The following is a 25,908-nucleotide window of genomic DNA, read 5'->3' as shown; positions in this document are numbered from 1 at the left end:
AAAAAGTTGTCCTTGTCTTTGCGCAGTCTTTCCACCAGGGGGCAGTTTAACACCAGAAAATGTTTGACATCTCAGTTGAGGAAGATTCCTGCTGTCCAATCAGACTGCAGCTTATTCTTGTCCTGACCAATCTTCTTCCGCGGTGGATGGGCCGTCATCGAAGATGCATTTGGTGATGGGGGGGGGGGGGCATGTGTAGCCAAGTGTTGGGACAGAAGACTTTCTCACAGAGTCCAAAGTTGGACAGTCTTGTAAACATGATGTACGTATCTTGCATTTTGGCGCTCGGGTTGTTTTCGTCTGCGCTGTGCACAGGTTTCCACGAGGGAGAGAACTTGTCAGACTTGAGGCAGCAGAGGGAGTTTGGCAGTGATGGGGAGCGACACAGCTTAGAGAAGTGGGAGCTCTGGAAACGCAGCGCAGGACTGAATGAACAGACATGTACAGGTCTGCCTGGAGTAGAGTCAACCCTGCATAACAACACCCATTCTGTAAGTGACTTATTCAGGTTTCTTTTAACCCGCCATTAAAACATTAAGCTCTGACGAAGTGAAGGAGTCTTTGCGGTCCTGAGTGTTAGCCGCAGTTGGAGTTAACTCACTCAGAGGCTACTTCAGTCTGTGTGGTCACTCAGCACATGGAGCTGCTCATGAAGTCCACACTGTCAACAACGTCGACACAGTCGCAGATCAGCCTTTTAGATCATGTAACGCGCGCTTTTCCAATGCAACCATATGAAGGCTTCTGTAGTGATGATTTGACAGCTCTCTGTAATTTGAATGAGGAGAGAGGTGAATCCCGCAGTTAAGCCATCTTTATAAATAAGGGGTGAAACGATTATTCGATTGATCGATAAACAGAAAATTAGTCGGCAACCATTTTGATAATCATTCATCGTAAAAGTCAAATTTCAAGCAAAAATGTCAAGCATGTAATGGTTCAAGCTTCTCAAATGTGAGGACTTTCTGCTTTTCCTTGTCTTAAATTGTAGTAAAATGACTGTATTTGGGTTCTGGACTAAAAGCTAGACTTCACCTTGAGCCCTAGGAGATTGCGATAGGCGTTTTCCACAGTTTTCTGACGGTTCATAGACCAAACGATTAATTGATTAAATAAATAATCTGCAGAATAACTGATAATGAAAATAATAATTTGTTGCAGCCCATATAAAATTCTCTTTATGTACGCTCCTGAACTTTGTCATAAAGGTTTAAAATAATGATTAATTATCGATTATTGGGGCCTTTTTTTCTCAATTAATTGTTTGGTCTTTAAAATGTTAGCAAATAGTTTCCTCAGAGGAAAGATATGCAATTTAGGGCTGCAACTAACGATTCTTTTCGTTATCGATTAATCTGCCAATTATTTTCTGGATGATTTGTTTAGTCTATAACATGTTACCGAATCATGAAAAAAAAATGCCATTTGCAATTTCTCCAAGCCCATGGTGATATCTTCAAGTTGCTTGTTTTGTCTGTACAAAACCTGAGTAGTGCAAAACCTAAAGATATTCAATTTACTGTCACATATGACAAAGAAAAGCAAGAAATCCTCACATATGAGAAGCTGAAACCAGAGAATATTTGGCTTTGACTGAAACGATGAATCGATTATCAAAATTGTTGACAATTCAATCGACTAGTCAATTAATCGACTAATTGTTGCAGCTCTAATCCAATTTACAATGGTACAAAAAGTGGCAAATATGAATATTTTGCTTGAAAAATTGCTTAAATAATCTAGTCAAAATAAATATTTATTTTCTGACAATCAACATATTGTTTCAGCTCTATCGTTACACCCCTTTTTAACTGATATGAATTAATGTAGGTCGTCAGTCCGGGTCAAATCCTTTAGGTCTGCTGACTCTGAGTTATCATACTCTGATGGACTAATGGTGCAGGGTGAATAGAGAACGTAACAACAGAGATTCATAAACATTTAGTTACAGTCCGGTAACAGGAGGAAGAGTCAGGTGATGCCTGTATGTTGATGTCGTTTTCCATACAGGGCTAAAACAGCTTTCACAGAGGAACAACTCTTGGTGTTTCTCTTGCATTTTGTAGCTGTGATCCAGATCAAATTAAATCTTTCTCATCTTAACCCTGATCCTACATTATAGTAGACCAAAGGGCACCTTCTGTTATTTTAGTACTGAACATGCTGTGATAGGAAGCACAACAAGAACAACCCAGATGTCCAGAGGAATGTTCAAGAATAACAACTTGGTCCAAAGCTACAGAGCTCCACAGGACAGTCTTCCTGTGTGTGTATGTGTTTGTGTGTGTGTTTGTGTGTGTGTGTGTGTGTGTGTGTGTGTGTGTGTGTGTGTGTGTGTGTGAGAGTGATGGAAGAAGTGGACGTTACATCATTTCTGTGGCTCAGACACCTGGACTAGCTTTTGAGCATGAAAACGATTCGGCGTGCTCATAGAAAGCAGACTCCTCCCGTCTCTTTTGGGCCTTTCTCCCTCACAAACATTCCCCACGTTGTTTCTGCTGGACTTGATCTCAGCGCCAGTGTGGACTTAGGTCTGAGTTTTCTGTTATCAGAGCTGCAGGGCTAGATCAGACAAGGTAGTGTGAGCATTTAGATCAATAGTATAAACTCTTAATCAATAGACTACACAGGATGTATTTTGTCAGCCAGCCCAAGCTTTGCCTCATTTTCTCTTTTTGTATGTTTGTATAAGGTTCATTTAGCTGACTCTGTCTGGTTTGCAAACTAGCTCGCTGTTTCTGTTTTTTTTTCTTTCGCTCTCCATCCCGTCCTCTAACCCCTCTGGCCAAAAAAACGTAGAGAAAAAATATGTTCTGTTTTCAGGGTGAAGCGTAACTGGGTCGCAGCCAGCTGTTGGAGCACCAAGAAAAGCAGCAGAGTTGATGTTCCACATGGTGAGAGAGAGAGGGAGGGGAAGAAGGGAGACAGAGAGAGAGAGTTTTGGAAAGTTCAGGGAGAGACATCCAATGAGATCAACAAACTAGTGAAAATAAAGAGGCTCTTGTGGACTCGGAGGTAAACTTGTGCTTGAAATTTCTCTTCTTCAGTCATAGAAGGTGGAGAAATGATCAAGTATGTGTTTAATCTGTGTTTGCATTTCATTGCAACAGTCGATTAGCGCACAGGAAATGAATCAACAACAATTGTCGTTAATTCAAATGTCTATATCGTCTATCCAGCAAAAATGCTAAAACTTTGCTGATTCCAGCTTCTCAAATGTGAGGATTTTCTGCTTTTCTCTATTCTATATCACTGTAGCTTGAGTTAGGGCTGAAACTAATGAACAGACAATTATTTAATGATTTGATTAATTAATTCATTGTTTAGTTTATAAAATATCAGAAAATAGTGAACAAGAATTAGAGTCCACAGATATACTAGCTGCTCTGTGAGGCTGTGCTTAGGCACAGCTGTGCTTTGTGCTAAATGGTAACATTAGCATGCTAACATGGTCACAGAGACAATGCTGGCATGCTGATGTTTCGCAGGTATAATGATCCCCATCTTAGTTTAGCATGTTAGCATGCTAACATTTGCTAATTTGCACCAAACACATAGAACAACTGAGGCTTATGGGAATATTGTTTGTTTTGCAGGTACATTGCACACAGTTGGACTAAAGGTTTTGACCTGATGATGGCGCTAGATGAAATGTTAAGGAATGGTTCTGGTTTTCTTGATCAAAAGTAATCGAATGGACATTAATACAACCCAGCTTATGTCTCTGCTTGCAAAACTAGCTGCTGCCCAGCATCAGAGGATTGGTCTGCACTGCTTCATGTGTTAGATCAGAGCCAAGAGTGTTTGACCTCCTCTTCTGAAGTTTTATGTGTGTAAACACGGCTGAGGCAGAAAGGTTAAAACCCAGAGAAGAGGGAATAAGGAGCTCATTGTGTTGCCGTCTGACCTCTGAGAGAGGACTTCACTGTGCTCCCACCCACCCACAGAGTGTATTACTGAGTCTGCATGGATATATGTGTATGTTTGTTCATGTACAGCAGCGTGTGCAATACTCACTTGTGCAACATTGTTGTTCACTTTTGTTGAATGTGCTGATACACCTTGAATACCAGAGTTGAGGTGCAGATGGAGTTTAAAGGAGCCTTTTCAGAGCAGATGTGAGCCTTTAAATTCTACACGTGATATAGCATGAGGTCATGTTTGTGGGGCCACGCCCAACCGGGTCAAACAATTATCTCGATTTATTTATTTTTGCTGACTAATAAATGTCTTTTCGTCTCTTCACTGTCCCCTTCTGCCCTTCTGTTTTCCCCATCAAAGAGCAGGACAGCGTAATCTGTAGCTTTACATTGACTCCCTTTTCCTCTCCCTGCCACAGGATCCTGTGGTACAATTCTCCAGTTAGGTAAAACAGTTTTCACTCAGACATAGCTTCCTCTGCCTTTGCTTCAGCTGACATGCTTTATAATGCAATTATTGATTGTTTGGGTTTCAGTACCAGTGAACTGTAGCCAGTCAAGTCAGCATTTGTTCAGTCAGGGTTTCAGGGGAACAGATGTGGAAAACACCCCGCTGGTTAAATTTAACACAGATGAACAAGCAACTGGCTTGTACACCTGTCTATTTGCATTCTGATTGCGTCCAGATTAAATGGGTTTCCTCTGTTGTAGCTTAGGGTTTATACAATATGGTATAGCCCAACTGATTTTTTTTAAATCAGTGTTTGAGTTTTAGAAAATTGGATCATCAGTTGGTTTAGTAGAAATCCTAACTTCCAGTAGACTTATTACCAACAAAACAGCAACATAATTCATTGCCATAATAAACACATTCTAAAACAGCAGTTATAACCTTAAAGATACATATTATGAGTCACACTAAAGCACAGATAATCAGGGTTAGAAATGGCTTTGTTTAATTACATAAAGCTGGTGTTTTCATTGTTGGACAGCTCATGTTTTGAGTATGATAATAATGGTAACTTAGCACTATGACACCTCACCAGTTTTGTGAATGGTTTGCGCACCTGTATGCATGTTTAGATGGGAGGGCAGATAAATATTCATAGTTTACCCACTTCTTTAGTTACCACTACACCACGATGACACCACTGACAGTTCCGGTGACTAACGTCAATTGGTATTATAAGTGAAACTCCTGCTTCAAAGTCCTGCTTAAACCTCAAGTGCGACCTTAACGCTGACATTTAACACATATCCACAAGCCATAATTATGCCATTATTTCTTTATTATGCCTACCATTACATTGATGAAAAGGGAGAAGAGCAGGAGAAATGGGGAGAGAGAGAAAACTGACATGTAACAATGTTCCTTGGACAGATTTAAAGCCAAAACGCTGTGGTTTAATGGTATGAGACTGTTGGGAGGACAGGACACGTCATGCTTTACATTTTTGAACTGATCAAAAGATTGACCAGATGACTACAAAGGAAGGGAGGCAAAGTTGTTAAGCAATCAAGTGATCAAGAGATGAAAGAAAAGATGGATGCAGAGAGGGTGTGATGAAATGATTAATGTAGAGGAGAGATGGAAAGTTGTGTTCACACACTTGGACAGCCAGGACAGGCCAGTTTCCACTGGCCACTATTTACGAGGAGTTTCCAACAGGCGGACCTGGCTGTCTCCTGTGGCTTTATAGAGCTGTATGCAGACTCTCCGAGGCTGGGCTCACCTTGTAAACATCTCTGCCCTGCCAGCAAAACAGAGGAGGGGAGAAACCTTCCTCATACTCCAAACAATGTGAGCTGTGGCTAAATACGTTACTCAAATGACCAAACACTTGAACGTCACTCTGGATGAATAGACTGGAATGCTGTTTTCAGTTGGTGCACTTGTTCCATAGCCTGAGAAATGTATTAATAAATGTGTGAAAAGTAAGATAAACCTTTTTTGTATTTTGTTTAGTATCAGAATAGAATACTGTCTACATTTACTGTACGTGTGTGTGTATATGTGTGTTCTTGCTGTGCTCGGGACATCAGTGATTGTCTTGTTCTCTGGCCCCAGCTTTGTCATTTAGGCAGGAATGTAGGTCACACACGCAGAGTGCATCCAAATGGCCGAGTTACTTTGGACAGTAAGGACAATTCATTCTGTCCTCTGGGCTGCCGTGGATATTGTTCAGCGAGTGATGGAAACACACACACAAACTCTCTTGTGTTTTGGATGTTTCAGACTTAACTCTGGTCTCTTGGATGTGTGCGTGTGTTCTTCAGTCGATGTCCTGACACAGTATTAAGAAAGCAATATCACATCAAACTCAGAAACATTTCAAATAATCCTACATGATGGTAGTCAAGAAACGTTTTGCTAGAATGACTCATTGATTGTTCTCTAAAAACTTCCACTTTTCTTTGCTTTTTTTCCTTCCATTTCAGTTCACCTTCAAAGTGAGGACCATGGGTTCACTGTCACTGGCCTGGGTGGGAGACGGATCAGGGGTGAGTTTGTTTACATGAGTGAAAATATATGACTGTAAAAAAAGACCAAGAGAGTCCAAGATGTTGTACAGTTTGTTGTGTAATTCCTGCTCTCTTCTCCCAGGTGCTGCTGGTCTTGACGACATTTCAGGTGCCGTTGTTCATGATGCGTTTCGGCCAGTCTAACCTCTACAGGAGGTGAGGAATGTCTGGTGGTTGATGGCACACTAAACAGAAATGGAGCAGTAAATTATTTGTCATAGCTGTGGTCTGAAGGTCTAACTGCAACTTTGTCACTGTGTCAGTGAAGACTATGGGAAGACATTCAAAGATGTGACTCACCTGATCAACCACACCTTCATCCAGAGTGAGTTTGGCATCGCCATCAGTCCTGACCACTCTGGCAAGGTGAGCCGTTTGGGAAAAGCAATAGCCTATTATTCTTAGTTTTTGCTCAAGATGAAGACCTTTCACATACAGACTCTGCTTATACCTTACATAGGGATTTGTGTGTTTTGTGGTTGGTCTGTATAAAAGTACATACCTTTGCCTTATAATGACACAGCAAATCCTAAAGCTTCACTCTACCGTTGTAGAATATGATGGATCTTCCCTTACAGCTCCTCTCTGTGTTTGGTTTCAGGTGATGCTCACTGGTGATGTGTCAGAAATCGGGGGGTTTAGACTGTTTCGCTCAATGGACTTTGGCATGACCTTTGTTCCAACTGACCTGCCGTTTGAGCCCGTCATTCAAATGCTGTACAACCCTGGAGACGGCAACACACTTCTGACGCTCAGTATCACGGTAGCAGCATTCATGCTTTAGACCAAACCAAACTTCAAATCTTTATCAGCAGTTCAGAGTTTTAATAAACTAAACTAAACTGGACCTACCAACCTCTCTTAATTAGATGGACTTCAAGCTTCATTTCAAGCTCCTAAATTCTCGATTAGGCATAACTGAATACTCAAATGTCAATGAGCACTTTTTTACTCACAAAGCCTTTTCCATCAGATGGACCTGTGGCTGTCTGAGGACTTTGGTGCCACCTGGAGGAAGATCCATGACAGTGTTTGTTTGGTCAGATGGTGAGAATCGTCCTCTACATCATCTGTCAGTTTTGTAATAAATTATAAATACACACAAGACATGTGGGTTCTTGTTGGTACTAGATATGTAACGGATGGCATAATGAAGAACCAAGACAATCATTAGGGACTGTAAGAAATGATTGATTATCATTTACCCAGCATTCCTGCTCTCTGTTTTTGAACGATGAGCTGCTAAATAAACATTTATTGAACATGTATGATTTTATAGGTTAACTCTTTATAGTGCATTTAACTTAACTGTAGTTCTGTTATAATGTATAAAGTGAAGGCAACTGTTGGTCCTATTAGCTACTAGAAAATACATCCCTTATAGTGAGACATGATTGTTGTACTCTGCATATGACAAAATGCGTCTTTATGATCCATGGTGCACACACATCAATAAATCAGTAAACAGTAAATCTCACTAGAAGAGGATGAAATGAAATATATATATGGGACATGGAAAAATTTAAAGACCCGCTCCCTTTCTTCCAAAAAAAATCTGACTCCCCTTCTCTGACCCTACCTCCCCCCCTAATCATTTTCATACAGTCCCTTAAGAGATGTTTTACTACTTTTCATAAACATTTAACTTATTCTCTAACAGAGTATGAACCTTCAGTTACCTTTTATATGTCATCTGTGTGTGATTGGTTTAAGAGTGAAAAACAAAAATAGTCAAAGCGGGACATAAAACACTGTGAACTGTCCATCACTGACAGGGTCTGAAACAGCTTTGTGCATGTTTGTGTCCACACAGCCTACTTGTGCATCCATGTTTTTGCTATAACAGGAGTGTGTGTGTGTGTGTGTTCTTTGTTCATTGTTGTTATTCCAGCTGTTTTTTTCACCACAGCTTGGATCGCTCTCCTGACTCTGGTTTCATTTGGGCATTGAGTTCACATGAGGTTGTGGTGTCAGCTTGCGGTTGTTAGTGCTGCATTGTGGGAACACTGTGATAGCTCCGCGTGACCACAGCTGTCATTTAGCCCCCAACCTAAATTGACTGCAGAGCGAGGGAGCTGAGGCTGCTGTCAGAGTGAATCATGAGTCAGCAACGGCATTCTTATTCAGCCCACAGTCCTTGAACCAGCCGAATCTTTGCAGTGTGAAAACCTTCGTCCCCTCTGGCAGTGAACAAAGCCAGAGGCTTGGAGCGCAGCCAGGGGGTCGATGTGCGCCTCACTCACACAGCACTTAGAAGAAACCACAACCATAATCTGTGATCTCTACAAATTCCAAAAGTGGATTTACATTTGAACTCAGACAACTTTCAGATGTTAAAAAATGTGAGCACAATTAGATCTTTCCTTTATCCAGATTCCTTCCTTCACTGTTTCATTTTCTCACATACAGGGGCCCAAAAAACAGCATCTACTTTACAACAAACTACAACGGATCATGCAGTAAGTGAAGACAATATAGTCACCCATATATATCAAATTCAGCAATACATCTAGTAACTCCACTTTCTTTCTGTTAGATGATAAAGGAATGTTGGAGTTAATGAAGACTGCAGACTATGGTCGAAGTTTCCAGACCATCGCAACAAGAGTTTACTCCTTTGTACTGGGAGGGCGCTTTGTTTTTGCTTCCATCATGACTGGCACAGTATGTGTGTGTGTGTGTGTGTGTGTATGTGTGTATGTGTGTCTGTGCATCTGTTTGCTACAGTATCTATACTATGCACTTGTGTGTGTTTTTTTTGTGCATTTTATGAGGTAAAGAATCAAAGGGTCAGTTCACTCAAATTACAAAAAACACATTTTCTCACTTGCTCAAAGTGGTATGTAGCCTTTCAAATAGTTTTTGACCCCATTTACACCTGGCGTTAACATGCGATTTGTATCTGGATATCTACTCTGTATAAGGAAAAAAACACGTTAATGCAAGTAGTATGCACTGTGATCAGAATGTGATCGGATCAGCCAGACCACATCTGGCTGGTGGTCTGGCTCATATTGTTATCAGATCTCAGCCAGGTATGAATGCAATCCGTACCGCGTGACCACATTCTGAAGAAAAAAAGCAGCCCAGCAAGTTGAAAAGTCACCTAATTCTTCCTGCTGGCTTAAGACGCAAGGCTAAAGCTCTCTTTAGTAGCTGAAGCTAGCAAGTTTAAAAGTGATTAGAAAAAGAATGACCCTTTTCCATGGCATTGCTTTCCTTGACCTGGAATGAGCCATGTTTGTTGACAAGTCTGCCAGACTTAACATGCAGGGGAAAGGAATTTTGTTTATCCTTCTGTGATTTGGGTGTACCGACCCTTTTAACATGGCATATCTGCACCTCTTGGATATATTATCCAAGTTAATGAATCGCATCTCTGACTTTAATAATGACCACTTGTATGCATTTTTTTGTGTTCTTCAGTCTTTACCCCAAAATATAGTGAATAAAATAATTAATGTATAGCAGATCCATACTTCCAAATTTCTGTATAAATTATAAAGCTGTAAGGGAGCAGTTATCACAACATTTTCTTCTAATTATTATGTTTGTCTGTGTGCGTTAGGGTACAGAGCGTATGATCCATGTGTCAGTGGACGGAGGTGAGGTGTGGAACATGGCTCAGCTTCCTACAGTTAACCACGAGCAGTTCTACTCCATCCTGACAGCCAGTCAGGACATGATATTCATGCACGTGGACGACCCTGGAGGTTAGAATCAGTGAGGATGCTGATAGTGATAATTGATGTTGATGATGATGATGTTGACAGCGTTGGTAACTACAGATGATGCTAACGATTAACGATAATGTTGATAATAAAAAAATAACCTTCAAGCAAGCAGCCTGCTTAGATCCTGAAGCTGCAGAAAGTTTCTCTCTGGGAATCAGTAAATGTATCATATGTTATGGGCCGGCTCTGAAACCATAGCAAACAAGGGAAGCACACGCAAACACACACAAGCCCTGGCTCTCCCCATGGGTAGAGACTGCTTTTTGAGGGTTAAAACTTGGTTTTAGGGTGCAGGTTACAATAAGGTTAAGGTTAGGGTAATGGGCTAGGGAAAGCATAATATCAATGACTGTCTCCCACAGGGATAGGGAAACAAATGTGTGTGTGTGTGTGTGTGTGTACTGTGTTGGCCAGACTCCGGTGTTGGAACCATCTACATATCAGATGACAGAGGAACCGTGTTCTCCAAATCTCTGGAGCGCCATCTTTACACGACCACAGGAAGTGACACTGACTTCACCGCCATTACTTCACTGAGGGGCGTCTACATGACCAGCGTACTCACAGAGGGTGGGTCAGCACACTGCGTAATATGTACTTATTCTTAAGTCACACTAAATGTGACTTAAAAATGGTTGTATATACTGTATGTGGGGCAAAACAGCAGAACATTGCCTATGCTTTGCAGTGCTGCCTACTCATTTTCAGAAAAACACCACACATTTATGGATTGATTTCTACATTTCTTGATTTTCAGTCAGTGAAAAATGTATTCAAATGAAAAATAACTTTCAGGGACTTGACTCTTTACTTACACATGAACATCTCATCACATGTATGTTTTTGCCAAAGTTACATTGTTGTTGCATAGTAACAAGGAGGGAGTTGGCTGGAAAACTTTTCCTTCTTGGTGCATTAATGGACAGTACATGTGGGCAAACAACAGCATCCAAGCATGAGTCAGCTGCTGCAAACTGCAGACTTTTCAATTCAATGAACTACTAAATTCACACTGTACTTTCCATTATGGCTATCTTTTTGACAGCGTAGCTTGTGAATGCAATTTTTTTCTTTGGCAGTCTACATCCAGAATATCTTTGCATGCATTATTAAGAAAAGCTTTCTTAAACGGCCCCTGCTAATCCCTCGAACTTTAACAAAAATAAAGCAGACTAAATGTTCACTGTGATTGATAACCTATCTCAAGCAAATTTTAGATTGAATTATTTGGTTGATTTTCTTACCATAGTGACGTGATTCGAACCAGTTGTTTCCTAGAAAGCAGGACATCAGTCTTGAAACTTATGAAATGTTTAGGAAAATTGTTAGAAGAAGTGTAAAGTTTGTATTTTATTGTCTGCAGTCTATGGGCTAAACATGCAAAATATCTACTGGGATCCTGATAACTGAAGTGAATGTCATTAACTTTTTATTGTGTTCTCTTTGCAGATGGTGCAGTGGAGACAGTGATCACCTTTGACCAAGGAGCAAAATGGCAGACGCTGCGCAGACCACAGAACAGCCACTGTGACACTGAAACCTCTACTAACAGGCCTAACCGAGTGAGACACACATAAACACATAGATTTATATACAGTATACTTAAATATGCACATTTTTATTGTTATGTTTATGTTATGTTTATGTATGCGACGAGGCTGTTTTAGTGATTTAATTAAATCTGTTTTGTTTTTTTGTTTTTTTCTATGGAATTTTAAAATCATCATTGGACAGTTTGAGTGTCTGCAGTGAGCATGTGACTTAGTGCCAACATGATCCTAATTGTGTCTTTACAGTGCAGACTTCACATCCACGGCTCCTACAGCACCACCATGAAGATGAACGTCCCCATGCTGCCTCTCTCACAGCCCACTGCAGTGGGCCTCATTCTGGCCCATGGTAAAAAAAAACAACCCACAAAGATCTCTTTACCCAGAATCATTTCACTGCGTGGTTAAATGTCTCATTGCCCTCTATTTCTCCAGGCAGCGTTGGAGACGCAGAGTCAGCTCTCTCCCCTGACGTGTATGTGTCTGATGACGGGGGCTACTCGTGGCTGTTGGCTCTCAGGGGCCCCCATCATTATGCTATACTGGACTCTGGAGGGCTGCTTGTGGCTGTGGAGTACACCAACTCACCTGTCCACCAGATCAAGTGAATATAACCGAGTATACTAGAGGATTTGTTTATTGTAGTATTGATTTGTAATTTATTTTTATTTTTTATCATTTGTCAGTATAACATCATTTTTGCCCCCCACACCCTCAGATTTTCAACAGATGAGGGGCAGTGCTGGCATACGTATAACTTCACCAGTGACCCGCTTCACTTCAGTGGTATGGACAGTGAGCCCGGCTCTCGCTCCATGAACGTCAGCCTGTGGGGCTACAGGAACGACTTCAGTAAATGGGTGGTGATCACCATAGACTTCAGGAAGCTCCTCACCAGAGACTGTGAGTATGCGAGAGAATATGGGTGATGGTGACTGGTTGGTGTAACAGGAAGTACTTAGTACGTGTGTATACATGTTTGTGCAGGTACTGAAGGGGACTATGTGCAGTGGCTGGCTCACTCTGCAGACCCCAGTGGATCTCATGATGGCTGTGTGCTGGGCTATAAGGAGACCTTCTTACGCCTGAGGAAAGATTCCGTTTGCTGGAACGGGAGGGACTACGCTGTCACTAAGAAGCTGTCTCCCTGTCCATGTACAGTGGATGATTATCACTGGTATGTTTTTGTGAAATACCAAAATAGATCAAGTCTATTTTCATCCTGCATTTAGTGTAACCATGAGATTACTTAATTTCATATGTGTTGCAAAGACTTTTAGCTTTTCAGTGACTAAGAAAAGCAGATTCAGTTGAACATATTTTTTTAGTTTATCTAATGGGTTTCAAAGGAATTTTATCAAAATTTTATCGCTGTAGAGTTGTCCAAACCCACAGAGCAATACTATTTCTTTAGCTGAGGTTTAAACTAAAGGCTTTTTTTTTTTTAACATGAGAACAGATTTACAGTTTGACTCAGAAAATGTGTAAGAATGTCATGTGAGCTTCTGCTTTGTCTCACAGTGACTTTGGATATCACCGGCCAGAGAACAGCTCAGAGTGTGTGGAGCAGGAGGAGATGAAGGGCCGTCCTCTGGAGTTCTGTTTAAATGGGACCACTGAACAGCTACAGACCAGCGGGTGAGGATGCCTGGTTTTATCTTGGATCTTTTCTCTCCTTCTCTCTGTCTCCTCGGCTGTAGTTTAGGAGACAAGAAAGTCAAACGTATACAAAATATAAAAATTGTATACATAATTATGATGATGTGAGTTACAAGGACTCCTTCACAAAGCCATTGTTCTGTGAGGATGCAGTTCAAGAATAACTAAAGAAATACAAGGCGCATAACACAACATAATTAAAGGCTGTCTGAGGTTAGTCACTAATAGTGCAGAAGATAAAGATCAACAGTCAAAGCACATCTGATAACTTGAGTGTTATAGCCGAATTCATAAAACTGGCTAATGTTTCCATTTCTGCAGCAGTTGTGCCTCTACATCTCTCTCCATTAGTGTTATGAATCTTGTCTTTTGTTTACCCGCTGTCTTGTCCTGCCCTGTGTTCTTTCTTCAACATTTAAGTTACCGGAAGATTCCAGGAGACCAGTGTGAGGGAGGTTTCCAGCCAGACAGGAAGGAGACAGACCTGAGGCGGAAGTGCACCAGCAACGCCCTTTATCCCAATTCTCTGGTCAGTTTCATTCTGAGAAAGAGACTGAGTGGGCTAGCTCCGCAGTAGAACATTATCTAAGGTTGTTTTCGGCATGTCATTTCTTCACACTTTCATCCCTTTCTGTTTCTGCAACTCTAACAGACTGAAAACAGTTCACCAAACACTGCTGTCATAGTGATGGTTGTCATAGTGATCCTTCTGACGAGTGCTGTTGCAGGCGTTTGGCTGGTTAAGAAATATGTCTGTGGAGGACGGTCAGTTAACTACGTTTCATCTTTCCACACACAAACACAAATAAACACTGTATATTCTGCATTTCAACGCTCTTTGTTTCTAATATGCACTTACGTCCTCATCAGGTTCCTTGTGCAGCGATACTCTGTTATGAGGGAACATGTTGAGGCTGATAAAATAGAAGGAGTCGATGATGTTGACACTCACTACATGGAGACAGGAAAAGCACAGTACAACGAAGACTCAGATCAGGTATCTGATACTGTGTCCCTATATTTAGTGATTATTGATTATTTAGTGATTATCTATTAACACATTTGCGTTGCGTTGTTTTTGTCTCCCCTCAGGACCTCTTAGAATAAGGTGGACGTTTCTCCCCACTCAAAGGCTCTTCAAGACTAAATTTAACGCAGTCTTTCACGATGCCTGGGCACTCCTGTTGCTCCCACATGCTGATTAACATCTTCTTCTCACTTCTCCCTATCCCCTGGTGGCTGGAGGACTCAGCAACAACTCACATTGCTTCCTTGTACCAGTTGAGGCTCCCACAAAAAACGTGAACCGGTGGTTTTGGGGAGGGGGACAAACCCAGTGCAGAACAGAAGAAAGCCTCTGGGGGTCCACGGAGAGCTTTTGTTGTATCTGTCACAAAGAGTTCTGTAAAGACCATTGAGGCTGAATATGTGCCCTGTATGTTTCCTTTCCTGCTGACCTGAGAAAAGATGGTCTCTCATATCATGATGCACTGCAGAAGCACCGCACAGAGGCTACGACTTGCATATACAGGCTTATAGAAAATGTTATAAAGAGTTAGGGAACAGCCAAACAACAGAACACAGAAAAAAAAAATAGCATTTTAGGTCAGAGATTATGTCTGCTGTCAATTAAGTAGTTTTTGTACTCTGTAAATTTAAAACTTGCAAGATACAGTCCTGTTGTGAATGGCGGCCATTTTAACATTCATTTTGTCAGCTTCACCAGTCACCGAAATTAGCACTTTTCATTTTAATAGCAACTACTGAGAGCAGTAATGCCTCCTTTAATGTTACTGGCCACTATTTATGACTAGTGGTGTTTCTGTTTTTACCATACACAGTCTGGTTTTTACAGGTACAGAATTTTAATAGAATCCCATCAGGTGATGAACCTTTCAGTACACTGTAGTGGCTTTTATATATAACAGCAATATCTATTTAATAGAAACTGTTCTTTGTTAGGTAATATATGATAATAATATATATATATATAATAATTACAAATATTTTAATAGCCCAATATTATCAGTCAGAAACATTTTTGTTTTTACCATTTTAACTATTAGTAAATAGTTTAAATTGATAGACGAGTTAGATTAAGATGTGACTAGAAGAGAGTAACTAAAATAACAAAAATAATACTTTTAGATAGTTGTTATTGAAAATAAAAAAGTTATTAGTAAAAAACAAATTAGTGACTGACTACTAGTGCTTATTTGAGACAAATTTGTAACTATTAATAGCTACCAGATAAATGATGTTGACTAACAAGAATAACAATAAAAGAAATCACCAAGAAATAACTGCTGGTCTCTAATTTTTAGTGCCTAGTGAAACTTTTGGAATTAACGTTAAAAGGGCCTGCCATTGTTGTCAAGATATAAGATGTTAACTAATTTTTTGTACAGTGCAGCTTCATACAACCAATATCTTCTACTCCCCTGTATGTGTGGTGAACATAAAAGACTTGAATTATTGCCAAAGCACTTTTATTGTTTAGTTGTCTAATTTTAGTGGTGAGGTTGTAGAGGTGAAACCTAACCTCAGCCCAGAGTATGTAGGTAATGCGACTCCAAACCCTTTACTTGAACTTTCTGATATTTTTGCTTAACAGGATGCACCAATATGTTGCTGATAAATTCATCATCATATTTGCCATTTACAATATGCACTTGTCTAATGATCTCAGTGCATGTGCAGGCATAATCATCAAGATAATCAAGTTTTTTTTTTTTTTTTTTTTAGAAACCATGCTGTCTTGTTTCTGTTACTAATATGACAGAAAAGTCACAAAATAGCTGGTCCACAGTCAGCTAAAGAATTACAAACATTTCCAGAATTATACCGATCCTGCTTTTGTAAAGCTACTCTTAGCCAGTATTGATATATATACTTCTGATATATTGGTGCATCCCAATTTAATAATCTCACAGATGTTGCGAAATATCCACAATAACAGAACTAATTTATCAGATTCATTTTGTCTGGTGGCTGTAAAGAGCGTAAACTTTATTAAATTAATTGACTTACATCTTTTTCCCAGTAGAAAATTGTTTAGATGAGATCCTGGCTGGCTACCATTTCTATTATCTGCAATAGATACAAGAACTGTAACTTTTGACACGTGCAGGGCTTCTGGCCAATGCTTGTTTTCTCCAGCAGAGTCAATAATATCCCAGCGAATAAGCTATTGTAATAAGCTGGCCTAATGTAGAGGCATATTCTCAAGGACTGTTGGGTGGACTTTGTCAGATATGAAAGCAAATTCATATGCTTGATGCTTCTTTATTTACACAACTGTCAGTAAGAACAAACCCAGCTATTTACTGGATTCAATGATTTATTTTTGCACTGTATCTACAGATCTGTGAAAAAGTTGCATTTGTCTAATTTTGTATTAGGGCCATGGGTTGTGATCTTCATTCCATCTTGTTATCTTGACTGTTTGCTAGGATATCAGAGATGAGTATCTCTGAATTAAACTATTCTGTAGCACAGATGTTTTATAACAATGTTTGCATTTATTGAACAAAATAACACTTTCTGTTTTACATCAGTTCAGTTGTGTTTGGGTTTTTTTTAATGCACAATTTCTACAAATGGAATAATACTTGATTCAAAGTCCTGCTAAAAAAAGATTTTAAAGTATGTACACAGCAAAATACAGCCTACTAAAATGTGTTTTATTATTATTGCATTAATAGGTGAGAAGTATTTTAATTGGCCTTGCTGTTCAATCTACAGCTGGTGTAACCTTGAAGGGGGGGCGATAATGTGCAAGGACACAATGCCCTACTTCCTGCAGTCACAACAAGACGATGAAACCATATCTAGGTAATAAATAAGCAGTGATGAACCCTTCACTATGAATTAAAAACAGGCAGATTAATAATATTTACATTAGTTACTGAAGATACTGATTTATATTACTAACTCAGTGTTTACTTAATAATATTAGCAAATATTTAAGGAAAACAAAATGTTGGTACCACTTACAATAAGGCACCCTTTATAAAGGGTTTATATGTTGTAACTACTTGCTTAATTAATAGTTAGTAAATCATTTACTAATGCTTTATAGATAAGTTCTAAGCCATGTCCGAGACGTTTTGGCTGGACGGTTGTGAAAACACTTTGACTTATTGACTTATATGACCACCAAAATCTATGTATTAACATTGTTGATTTTATTAAGCATTTAGAAATGGATTACCAACATTTATAACTGCATTATTACCAAATATTTTTCACAACCTGGCAACCATTTTTTTCTTCTTATTAATGGCTTATGACTAATCAATTAAGCACTCGTTATTAACTGTCATGTTTAAATTCTAAAATCATAACTGATGAACGTAACAAAACTTGATTTAGCAAAAATAAATAACATTAACCAGAGTTACATCTTAAATGTGAGTAAAAAGTAGCCCACGATATCTCTATTGGAGTCAAAGTTACAACATTTCATGAAGTGGAAATACTATAACTGTAACTACTAAGCTATAGTTACTTACCTGTTACTGTTACCAGGTACTTCCCACCTCTTTAAATGCTCGAGGAACTATTTGATAACTTGCATTAATGCTCAATATGGAGAGAGAGTGGTGTATCACTGGAAGCCCATGTTATTTATCACACAGTAGGGGGCGCTACAGTCTTGGCCTATGTAGCTGTGCATCCGGAAGTTGTGTAGTCATAGTCATCGTTTTGAATCTGTAGTTCAGCTAACTGTCTAGCTGTTAGTTAGGGTGAGCTACGTTAGTGTTGAAAACCCATTTTTTTTTTAGCTATATGTATAATTATAAGATGTCAGCTTGTTGTTAAGGCAATAGTGCGTGAGCAACAATGTAGCAACTAATGTCAAGTCATCACGGTGAGATCATTTTCAACGAACGTATTGTTCAGGAAATAGCTAGACAGCTAAGTTAGCTACGTTACGTTAGCTAACACGCTTGCTAGTAACGATAGCATATGATCTGTCACCTGCCAACGTTACCCAGATGTTCCAGTTCACATGGCAGTAGCTAGTAATCGCTGCAATTGTGATTTGTTTGTACCAACGCTGTATCCGTTTATCCAACGTTACGCTAGCTCGGCTTGCCAGGAATTTTGGCCTTGTTATTTGAAGACAATGGCAAAGTGCTGTCGCAAAAGGAAAAGTAATGGTGGAGTGGTGTAACGACTCCATCCAGGCAGCTGTCTGGTAGCTTTTTTAGCGCAGGCTGTTTAGCTTTAAACAAAGTAGGCCAACGACATTTGACATTGCTCAGTTGTTCTGGCCTCGTAGGCGTTGCAGTTAAATGTAAGATTATCAAATAATTCAAGCTAACAAGCTGACAGTGTTAAGTTGCTTTGGCCTCGTGGGCGTTGGTATTGCGTGTAACGTCTAAGTCAAGACACCAGCGTTATGTGATGATATCGATCGGGAATTTGAAGGCTGGTTTATCTTACATGTTATAATTTTTGATTTCAGACTTTGTTCGTTTACTATGAGCTCCCTATCAGCCCAGCCTTCGGCATCAAGCTCATCATGCAGGACACTACCTGGAGAGGGAAATCAGGTAAAATTAAACAAAAACTACGACAGCTACTTTGCCTGTACAATAATACAACATTACATATACAAGTCTTATGTGATGCTAAGCATTGGTACTGTACCCCCAGGTACAACCAAAAGCCCCTCTCCTGCAGATTCTGCGTGTTGCTGGAGCCCAGGAAGAAGTATTCACACTCAAAGAGGTGAGCTGTCAGGTGAAATGTCAAGTATGTATGCTGTCTGTTATAATGGCTCATAACAAGTTGCTACCTCAGAAGTGGTCATTTCAGGGTTCAGTAGTCCTTTTATACTGGGTTCCTGCATGTATAAATGTACCCTGTAGGTGCCTTGTGATATCTGATGTCCAGTGTTTTGTGTAGGTGATGCACTACTTGGGTCAGTACATCATGGGAAAGCAACTGTATGACAAACAGAGGCAGCACATAGTCCACTGCCAGGATGACCCTTTGGGAGAGCTGCTGGAGGTGGAGAGCTTCTCTGTCAAAAACCCGAGGTATTCACACACACCAAAAACGGCCAACACTCAGTGCTGGACTATACATCTAAACTTATACGTCTAAAATAAGTAAGTCCATGCTAAAGTCTTCTTTTCTCATTTTACAGCCCAGTGTATGAAATGCTCAAGAAATACTTAGTTGTGCTTGGTTGTTCTGGTAAGTGACACATTCATTTTATTCTTTATACATTCTTTTTATGTGAAATAATGTTTCTGTCAGGGGGCATCATCAAAGGACAAGCAATATATGAATATATGTTGTATAGTTAGTAAATTTGTGATGACTTGGAATTCAGTTGTGTCTTTTTCCTCTTCTCTTTTGTGTTTGTTGAATTCAATATTTCATTTGCATCTTTAACATGGTATGTTTTGAGGTGAAGATCCCTGGGAATATGGTGATTATCTTACTGTCATATTCCCTCTGTATATTCTAAAATCAGCTTGCTTGTTGCATACATTGTGCGTGCTTGTGATAGGTTGTGTGCATCTCTTGGTGATGCGGGGACACAGACGAACACCATTTTCCAGCTTGTTCTACAAAGCCACCGAAGAAGGCCTTAGTCAGAGAGTGTATTATGCTATAATTAAAGGGTGGGGATGTCCTTTGTCTGTTACTGTGTCTCATCTGAAATGCAGACGCTGCAGAGAATCTTTCTGTGGGCCGTGAATGTGTAGAGGGCGGAGTGGAGGATCGTGGTCAGGTAAAGCCGAAGCATGGTGCTCAGGAGAAACAGAGACCCCCAACCTTTCTCACCTCACTACACACAACATTTGTGAATACAAAGGGACAGGACTGGCAAGCTAAGTGCAAAGCTGCTGAAAGATAATCTTTTTTGTCATAACACGTAACATGTACTGATCACAGTGCTGGATTAAGACTAGTAGGCCTTGGTGTAGCACCAAATCACAAAGACTATATAGTGAGCTGCTGTCTGCTTGTGTGTATTGAGGAGGGGAGGTAAGGGCTGCTGTCTTCGTTGGTGTGCATTTGTACAGAGTGGCACCGTCTCTGTACAACCCCATCCTTGGTTTGGTCTGGTGGTATTTTAAGCGCTCTTTTGTGATCCACCAGCACCACCCAGTGGATGGGGGGGCAGAGTCACTCTCTGTCTGTGTCAGAGTTCTCTTCTCTGCTCCGAAATGGATGATCGCAGCTCCTGATCCAGCCACAGGCCTAAAAATATCCCTAAACCTCTTTACCCATCCCTGTGTTCCTACGCCCTACTTTCCGATTCCCTCCAAAATCCACCTTGAAGCACCTACCGAGTGCCCGCTTGTGTGTCTCAGCAATGTTGAGCTACAGTCAGATTTTTTTTTCTGTCGTCACTCGCTTTATGGATCAAAGGAGTTACTGTATTTCTAATTGCTGCATGTGTTAAATCCACTCCAGGATGCTATCAAATTTAAGATCTGATCATGCTTTTTTTTTTTTTTTATACAAAAGTACATATTTCATCCATCAGCTTTGATTAATACTAAGCAATGGTAGACATTAGATGCCCTCTTTCTCTTTAATTTCTTTCTGCTTCTGATGAAAGCTTGTGTGAAAACATCTTCTGTTATAATTATGAACACTTTTCCATAGATTTATACTGTACAAAACCATTTATCTTGTACAGTATATATCTATGGATCATATCTTAGAATAAGTCATTACTTAAATCCTTTGATTTAGTTTGCACATACTATATATTAAAACTGTTAGATTTTTTTTTTTTTTTAAAGCTTTGACTCACTAGTTTCATCACTGTTAATTAGTTCACTGGCTTTCCTACCTTCCTTTTCTCTTTCTGTGTCTGTATTTTTACCCTCCACACTGTTTCAGTGCCCCTATAATCTCCCTAAATTTGTTTTGACCTCCCTCCCCACTGGCCCATACCCTAATTGCCCAGCCCCTTGTTCCCTGGTCCACCACCCCGTACCCAGAGGCCATCTTGAAAAGGAGCTGCGAGTCCTCCAAGTACCCAGTTATGGCTCTGTGTTCTAATTTTTGTCCTTCCTCCCTGTGTAGATGTGTGGAGGTGTGGTTAAAGCAGGCCTGGAGGCTTGCAGTGATGGGCCTCTCCTGCAGACCCCCTCCCAGAGACGACCTCGGGAGCCAGACGATGGTAAGCAAACAGGCTCAGGAATATGCTCAGGACAGGCCCTGCTCAAGATGCTCAATTTAACTGTTCAAAACCTCCCCAGACTCCCTTGAAGGCCTGCCACGGTCAGCTTGCAAACGGCCCAAACTGGATGTTACTCTGGACGAGTGGGACCTCTCTGGCCTGCCCTGGTGGTTTCTGGGTAATCTCCGTAGTAACTACAGCCGGAGGAGCAATGGCTCGACTGACATCCACACAAACCAAGTAAGACACCTCATGTATTGTGAGAAAGTTAATCTAACAACATCAGAAACAGATGGTTCAAGCTTAAGAACACCTAAAAGAGACATAATCACTTGTTGGCAAATGGCATAAATTGGAGTGTAACAGTGGTGGTCTGACTGATGTGTCAGCTGTCTCCTGCACAGGAGGAGGACACGGCCATTGTGTCAGACACCACCGACGACCTCTGGTTTCTGACCGAGGGCGGGAGTGAACAGGTGAGCGTGGAGATGAAAGAAGCTGCACTGGAGGAAGGGAGTGGAGGAGAAGGGGAGGCTCTACCTGAGGATGATGATGGAGGAGGGAAGGAGGAAAAAGCAGATAGAGAGGTAGGAGTTTGTTTAGGACTTTGTCTTTGTTATAATGTAATGAAATGTTTGATCTAATGTCTTATATATTTATTCAGATGCAGGAGGAGCCAGATGAAGACTCGCAGTGTCTGAGCGATGACACTGATACAGAGATCTCCACACAGGTTTGAATAATTTTTTCCCGCCGTCACTGCATGTTGTAGTTTTAGGTTGTTGTAGTTGTAGATTAAAACCTAAAAAATGCAGATGTGTGACTTTGTATCTACCTTATCCCTCAGGATGCGTGGCAGTGCACAGAGTGCAGGAAGTATAACACACCTCTCCAGAGGTACTGTGTTCGCTGCTGGGCTCTACGTAAGAACTGGTACAAAGATGTCCCCCGACTCGCCCATTCCCTTTCTGTTCCTGACATCCCAGCATGCAGCTCTCTCGCCACCCATGATGAGGAAGATGACAGCGACACAGGCATTGATGTCCCAGACTGCAGCAGGACAGTGTCTGACCCTGTCATCCTGCCCTCCCACTCCACAGCTGACCGACCACTGCCCACTATGGTTACAGGGAAAGGTAAGGGGCCTTGGCTCTCCAGCTTCCACAAGGATGAGCAGCTCTCAGGAGAGGAGAGTCAGGAAAATCTGGGCATGGAGGTTGAAGAAGTTAGGCCTGAGGCACTGTTGGAGCCGTGCAAGCTCTGTCGAGTGCGACCACGCAATGGAAATATAATACATGGACGTACGGCTCACCTGCTAACCTGTTTCCCATGTGCAAGGAGGCTACACAAGTTCCAGGCTCCTTGTCCAGGATGTGGGAAGATCATTCAAAAAGTTATTAAGATATTCATCCTCTAAAAAGTACACACCCACATCTGTCAGGCTCTGGGGACCTAAACAACAAAAAATACAACACACGTTTTCAAACACAGTCGACCATACAGCTGCATGCACTCTGGTACACACTCTCTGCTCGTAGACACACGCACAAAACGTGCAGCTTACCATTAAAACCTACACAGATATACACAAACTATAGCACTTGGTGAAGCTTGCTCTTGGTTGCATGGTTTATTTTGCATCACACTGCCTTTGAAGTATTGTTAGATGAAACACAAGAGTTTGTCATACCAAATGTTTGTTTTGATGCCACATTTAAATAAGGGACATACAGCATACAGGCAAAAGTATTTATTTATTTATTAGAAGACCACATAAGAGTACACAGTTTGTGTGAGCTATTTTTTGACTTCATGAAGGCTTGTTTTTCAGGCTATGTGAATTTTATCATTGGTTTTTGCATTACATTTGTTGAATGGTGCCATTTAAAAACTAGTATTACCTACCTTAGTTCTGTTAGTTTTGTTTGATTTTCTTTCTCCATAGATTCACTTCAGTCACCTCGACCAAAAATGGAAGAATCAGTGCAGGTATGTAGCTACAAGAATATTTCTTTAAGCATCTTCTAGGCTTATTTATTTATTTATTTTTTTTAAACCCCTTTCGTATCCTCTTAGGTAATGTGACTCTGAGATTTGAGTAATGAAGACAAGATTGAAGGAAGAACAGTAAATAGTCTTAAAACCATGATTATGTTGCCAACAACTCCAGCTCCATGAAAGTATCCTCCTAAGCTTTTCTTTAAAAAAGTGTTCTCTCAGCATTAAGTGAATGTAAAATACAAATGTGGCTTCAGTCTTGTTTCTCTCAACATAGTATTTTAAAATGTAGAATTGAATTTAACCTGCTTGAGAATGCACAGCTGAAGTATTTACTGTAATTTTCTCTCTGGGTAGTAATTTGATGTTAATATGTATTCAATATTCACAAATGCCAAGCCTCTGACAGTTATGCCTGCAGTAAGTAATGTAATATAATTGTTGGTTAATGTTTAAATGTTAGCATACAGAAAAGGGTAGGCCTACTTTACACCCCTTCCTGAACATGTATATGTATATTTTGTATTTAATTTATTTATGAATCTGTTTTAATTGTTAAGATGACCACCTCTAATGAAGCAGAAAAAGGCTGCATATGTTAGAGTTGTAATGTGTAATTTACAGTAATTTTTTTTTTTCTCGAAAGATGTACAGAAAGTCATTAAAGGAACAGGCTATGTTACCAAATGTACCCTCAGTGTAGCTGACTGCATAATACTTATTTGGAGTTGCGGGGTTTGATTTAAGCGTTACACTGCCATGTAATGACGTTGAACTTTAATTTGTATATTATAGATTTTATTTTGATGGTTCTGCATTGTTTGAAGATTGTATCACTGGAGCATGTATATACTATTTACTTTCAGTGAGTGTGTTCTGCAAAGTAATTAGTGACAGTAAGCATTTAACTCTTGGCCCCTGCTTAGTGTAGAGGGAACATCACAGTTCTTTGATCTGCTCTTTACTTGCGCTTAATCTTTCTGCCAGCAGGTGGGGAGAAGTCTCAATATTGTATCTGGTGCCCACAGAAGCTGTACAGGACTAGTAAAAACAACTAATGCGTATATAGAGCATGGCTCCTGTCATAAATAGAGCCAGCACTGAGCTGGTTTGAGAGCTATATTAACTATACAAAAGCTATAGAAGATTAATATAGCCTGTTGTATTTATCGTCATCATTGTGCATCGAGAGAAACAAACTTCCTCTAGAATACAGACCTCATGAAAATAGTACATATACCATTGATACTAGGTCAAAATGACAGACTGAATGACAGAATTATTGATATTAAGACCTAAATGTGCTCAAACGCGGTACAGCTAATATAGTTGTTTTTTCTACTTGTCATGGAATAAAATAAGTTGTTTTGTAAAGCAATGAAGAGTTGGGAGTTAATTGTTTCATTTAGTTCACTTGCTGACCAGAGGGACAGTTGATGTACAGTACCCACTGGTGAAGAGATCTATGTGTGGGTGTGTTTTGGCTGAAGAATAAGTCATTGTATGACAGGCCAGCTGTCGTGTGTCCTCTCCTTCTTGACTGGGCTCCAGCACCTGCAACTCTCTGCTTACTCACTGTTCTGATTCCTTGTCTGCCTTATTTTTGTCCTCTTGTCCAGAAGTGGGACAGACACCCTACCTTCTGCAGTATATGTTGTTGTAACTCTGTTGTTATCTAACTTGTGCATAAATACTGCAGTTATGTTACCCCAGGGTGTTTTTTAGATAGCAATTGGTCATTAGGGAATATTTCCTGAGTGTGGAAAGTCCCATGTGAAGCTCTCCACTATCTGAAACCACACAAGGGTCCATTAAAGCCCACAGAACAGCTTGTACAGACATTTCCATTAAATAGGAGTACTCCATACAAGTGAAGGCAAAATTATAAAGTTCTGAGAAGCATTAACTTCACTCAAAGTGCTTTACAAGGGGGCATGATTCTTGGTTAAAAAACAAAAAAACTAGCATGGAGATCCATAACTACTTATCCATTACTACTTACTATTACATTAATGTGTAAGCAGCATTTTACTGTTGTAGCTGGTTGAGGTGGAGCTAATGTTTAACTACTTTATATAGGGCTGCAACTAATGAGTATTTCCATTATTGATTAAGCTGCTGATTATTTTCTTAAGTGATTACTTGTTTGGTTTGTAAAACAACAGAAAATAGTGAGAAATGTCCATCAAAATTACCCAGAGCCTAAAATGACATCTTCAAATTGCTTGTCCAAACTTCTAAATTATTCAGTTTACTGAATTTAAGACAAGGAAAGCATGAATTCTCACATTTGAGAAGCTGGAACTGACAAAAGAAATGACAAAAGAATAATCAGTTAAAAATAGTTGCATTTATTTTCTGTG

At 40.1% G+C, this 25,908-nt stretch overlaps 2 protein-coding genes across 8 annotated transcripts; both read left to right on the top strand.

The window, feature by feature from the left end:
- The first annotated feature begins 170 nt into the window (after positions 1-170).
- LOC122867968 (sortilin-like) lies at positions 171-16,942 on the top strand. The gene is made up of 20 exons (XM_044179461.1): positions 171-491; positions 6,360-6,422; positions 6,526-6,599; positions 6,707-6,809; positions 7,045-7,206; positions 7,417-7,490; positions 8,853-8,902; positions 8,980-9,107; positions 10,012-10,156; positions 10,592-10,747; positions 11,627-11,739; positions 11,974-12,076; positions 12,163-12,331; positions 12,446-12,630; positions 12,715-12,904; positions 13,249-13,365; positions 13,807-13,915; positions 14,039-14,151; positions 14,257-14,383; positions 14,479-16,942. The coding sequence occupies exons 1-20, from the start codon at positions 192-194 to the stop codon at positions 14,491-14,493; spliced, it is 2,496 nt and encodes an 831-aa protein (XP_044035396.1). The 5' UTR covers positions 171-191; the 3' UTR covers positions 14,494-16,942.
- Positions 16,943-18,069: 1,127 nt separating this feature from the next.
- mdm4 (MDM4 regulator of p53) lies at positions 18,070-24,923 on the top strand. 7 transcript variants are annotated; one of them, XR_006376026.1, is made up of 12 exons: positions 18,077-18,259; positions 18,860-18,947; positions 19,051-19,125; positions 19,303-19,436; positions 19,547-19,596; positions 20,076-20,140; positions 21,451-21,547; positions 21,627-21,787; positions 21,952-22,134; positions 22,212-22,280; positions 22,395-23,536; positions 23,624-24,923. XR_006376026.1 is itself a non-coding variant. In XM_044179428.1 (11 exons), the coding sequence occupies exons 2-11, from the start codon at positions 18,876-18,878 to the stop codon at positions 22,962-22,964; spliced, it is 1,476 nt and encodes a 491-aa protein (XP_044035363.1). In that variant the 5' UTR covers positions 18,077-18,259; positions 18,860-18,875; the 3' UTR covers positions 22,965-24,923. The 7 variants fall into 7 exon arrangements, 3 of the variants coding, with proteins under 3 accessions (XP_044035363.1, XP_044035345.1, XP_044035353.1); XR_006376023.1 differs by having other exon boundaries at positions 21,937-22,134; positions 24,533-24,923; XR_006376022.1 differs by having other exon boundaries at positions 21,937-22,134.
- Positions 24,924-25,908: the final 985 nt, after the last annotated feature.

This window comes from Siniperca chuatsi, linkage group LG2, assembly GCF_020085105.1.
Source record: "Siniperca chuatsi isolate FFG_IHB_CAS linkage group LG2, ASM2008510v1, whole genome shotgun sequence".
Taxonomy (NCBI): domain Eukaryota; kingdom Metazoa; phylum Chordata; class Actinopteri; order Centrarchiformes; family Sinipercidae; genus Siniperca; species Siniperca chuatsi.
The sequence above is the reverse complement of the archived record's forward strand: the minus strand, read 5'-3'. Positions and strand labels throughout refer to the sequence as shown.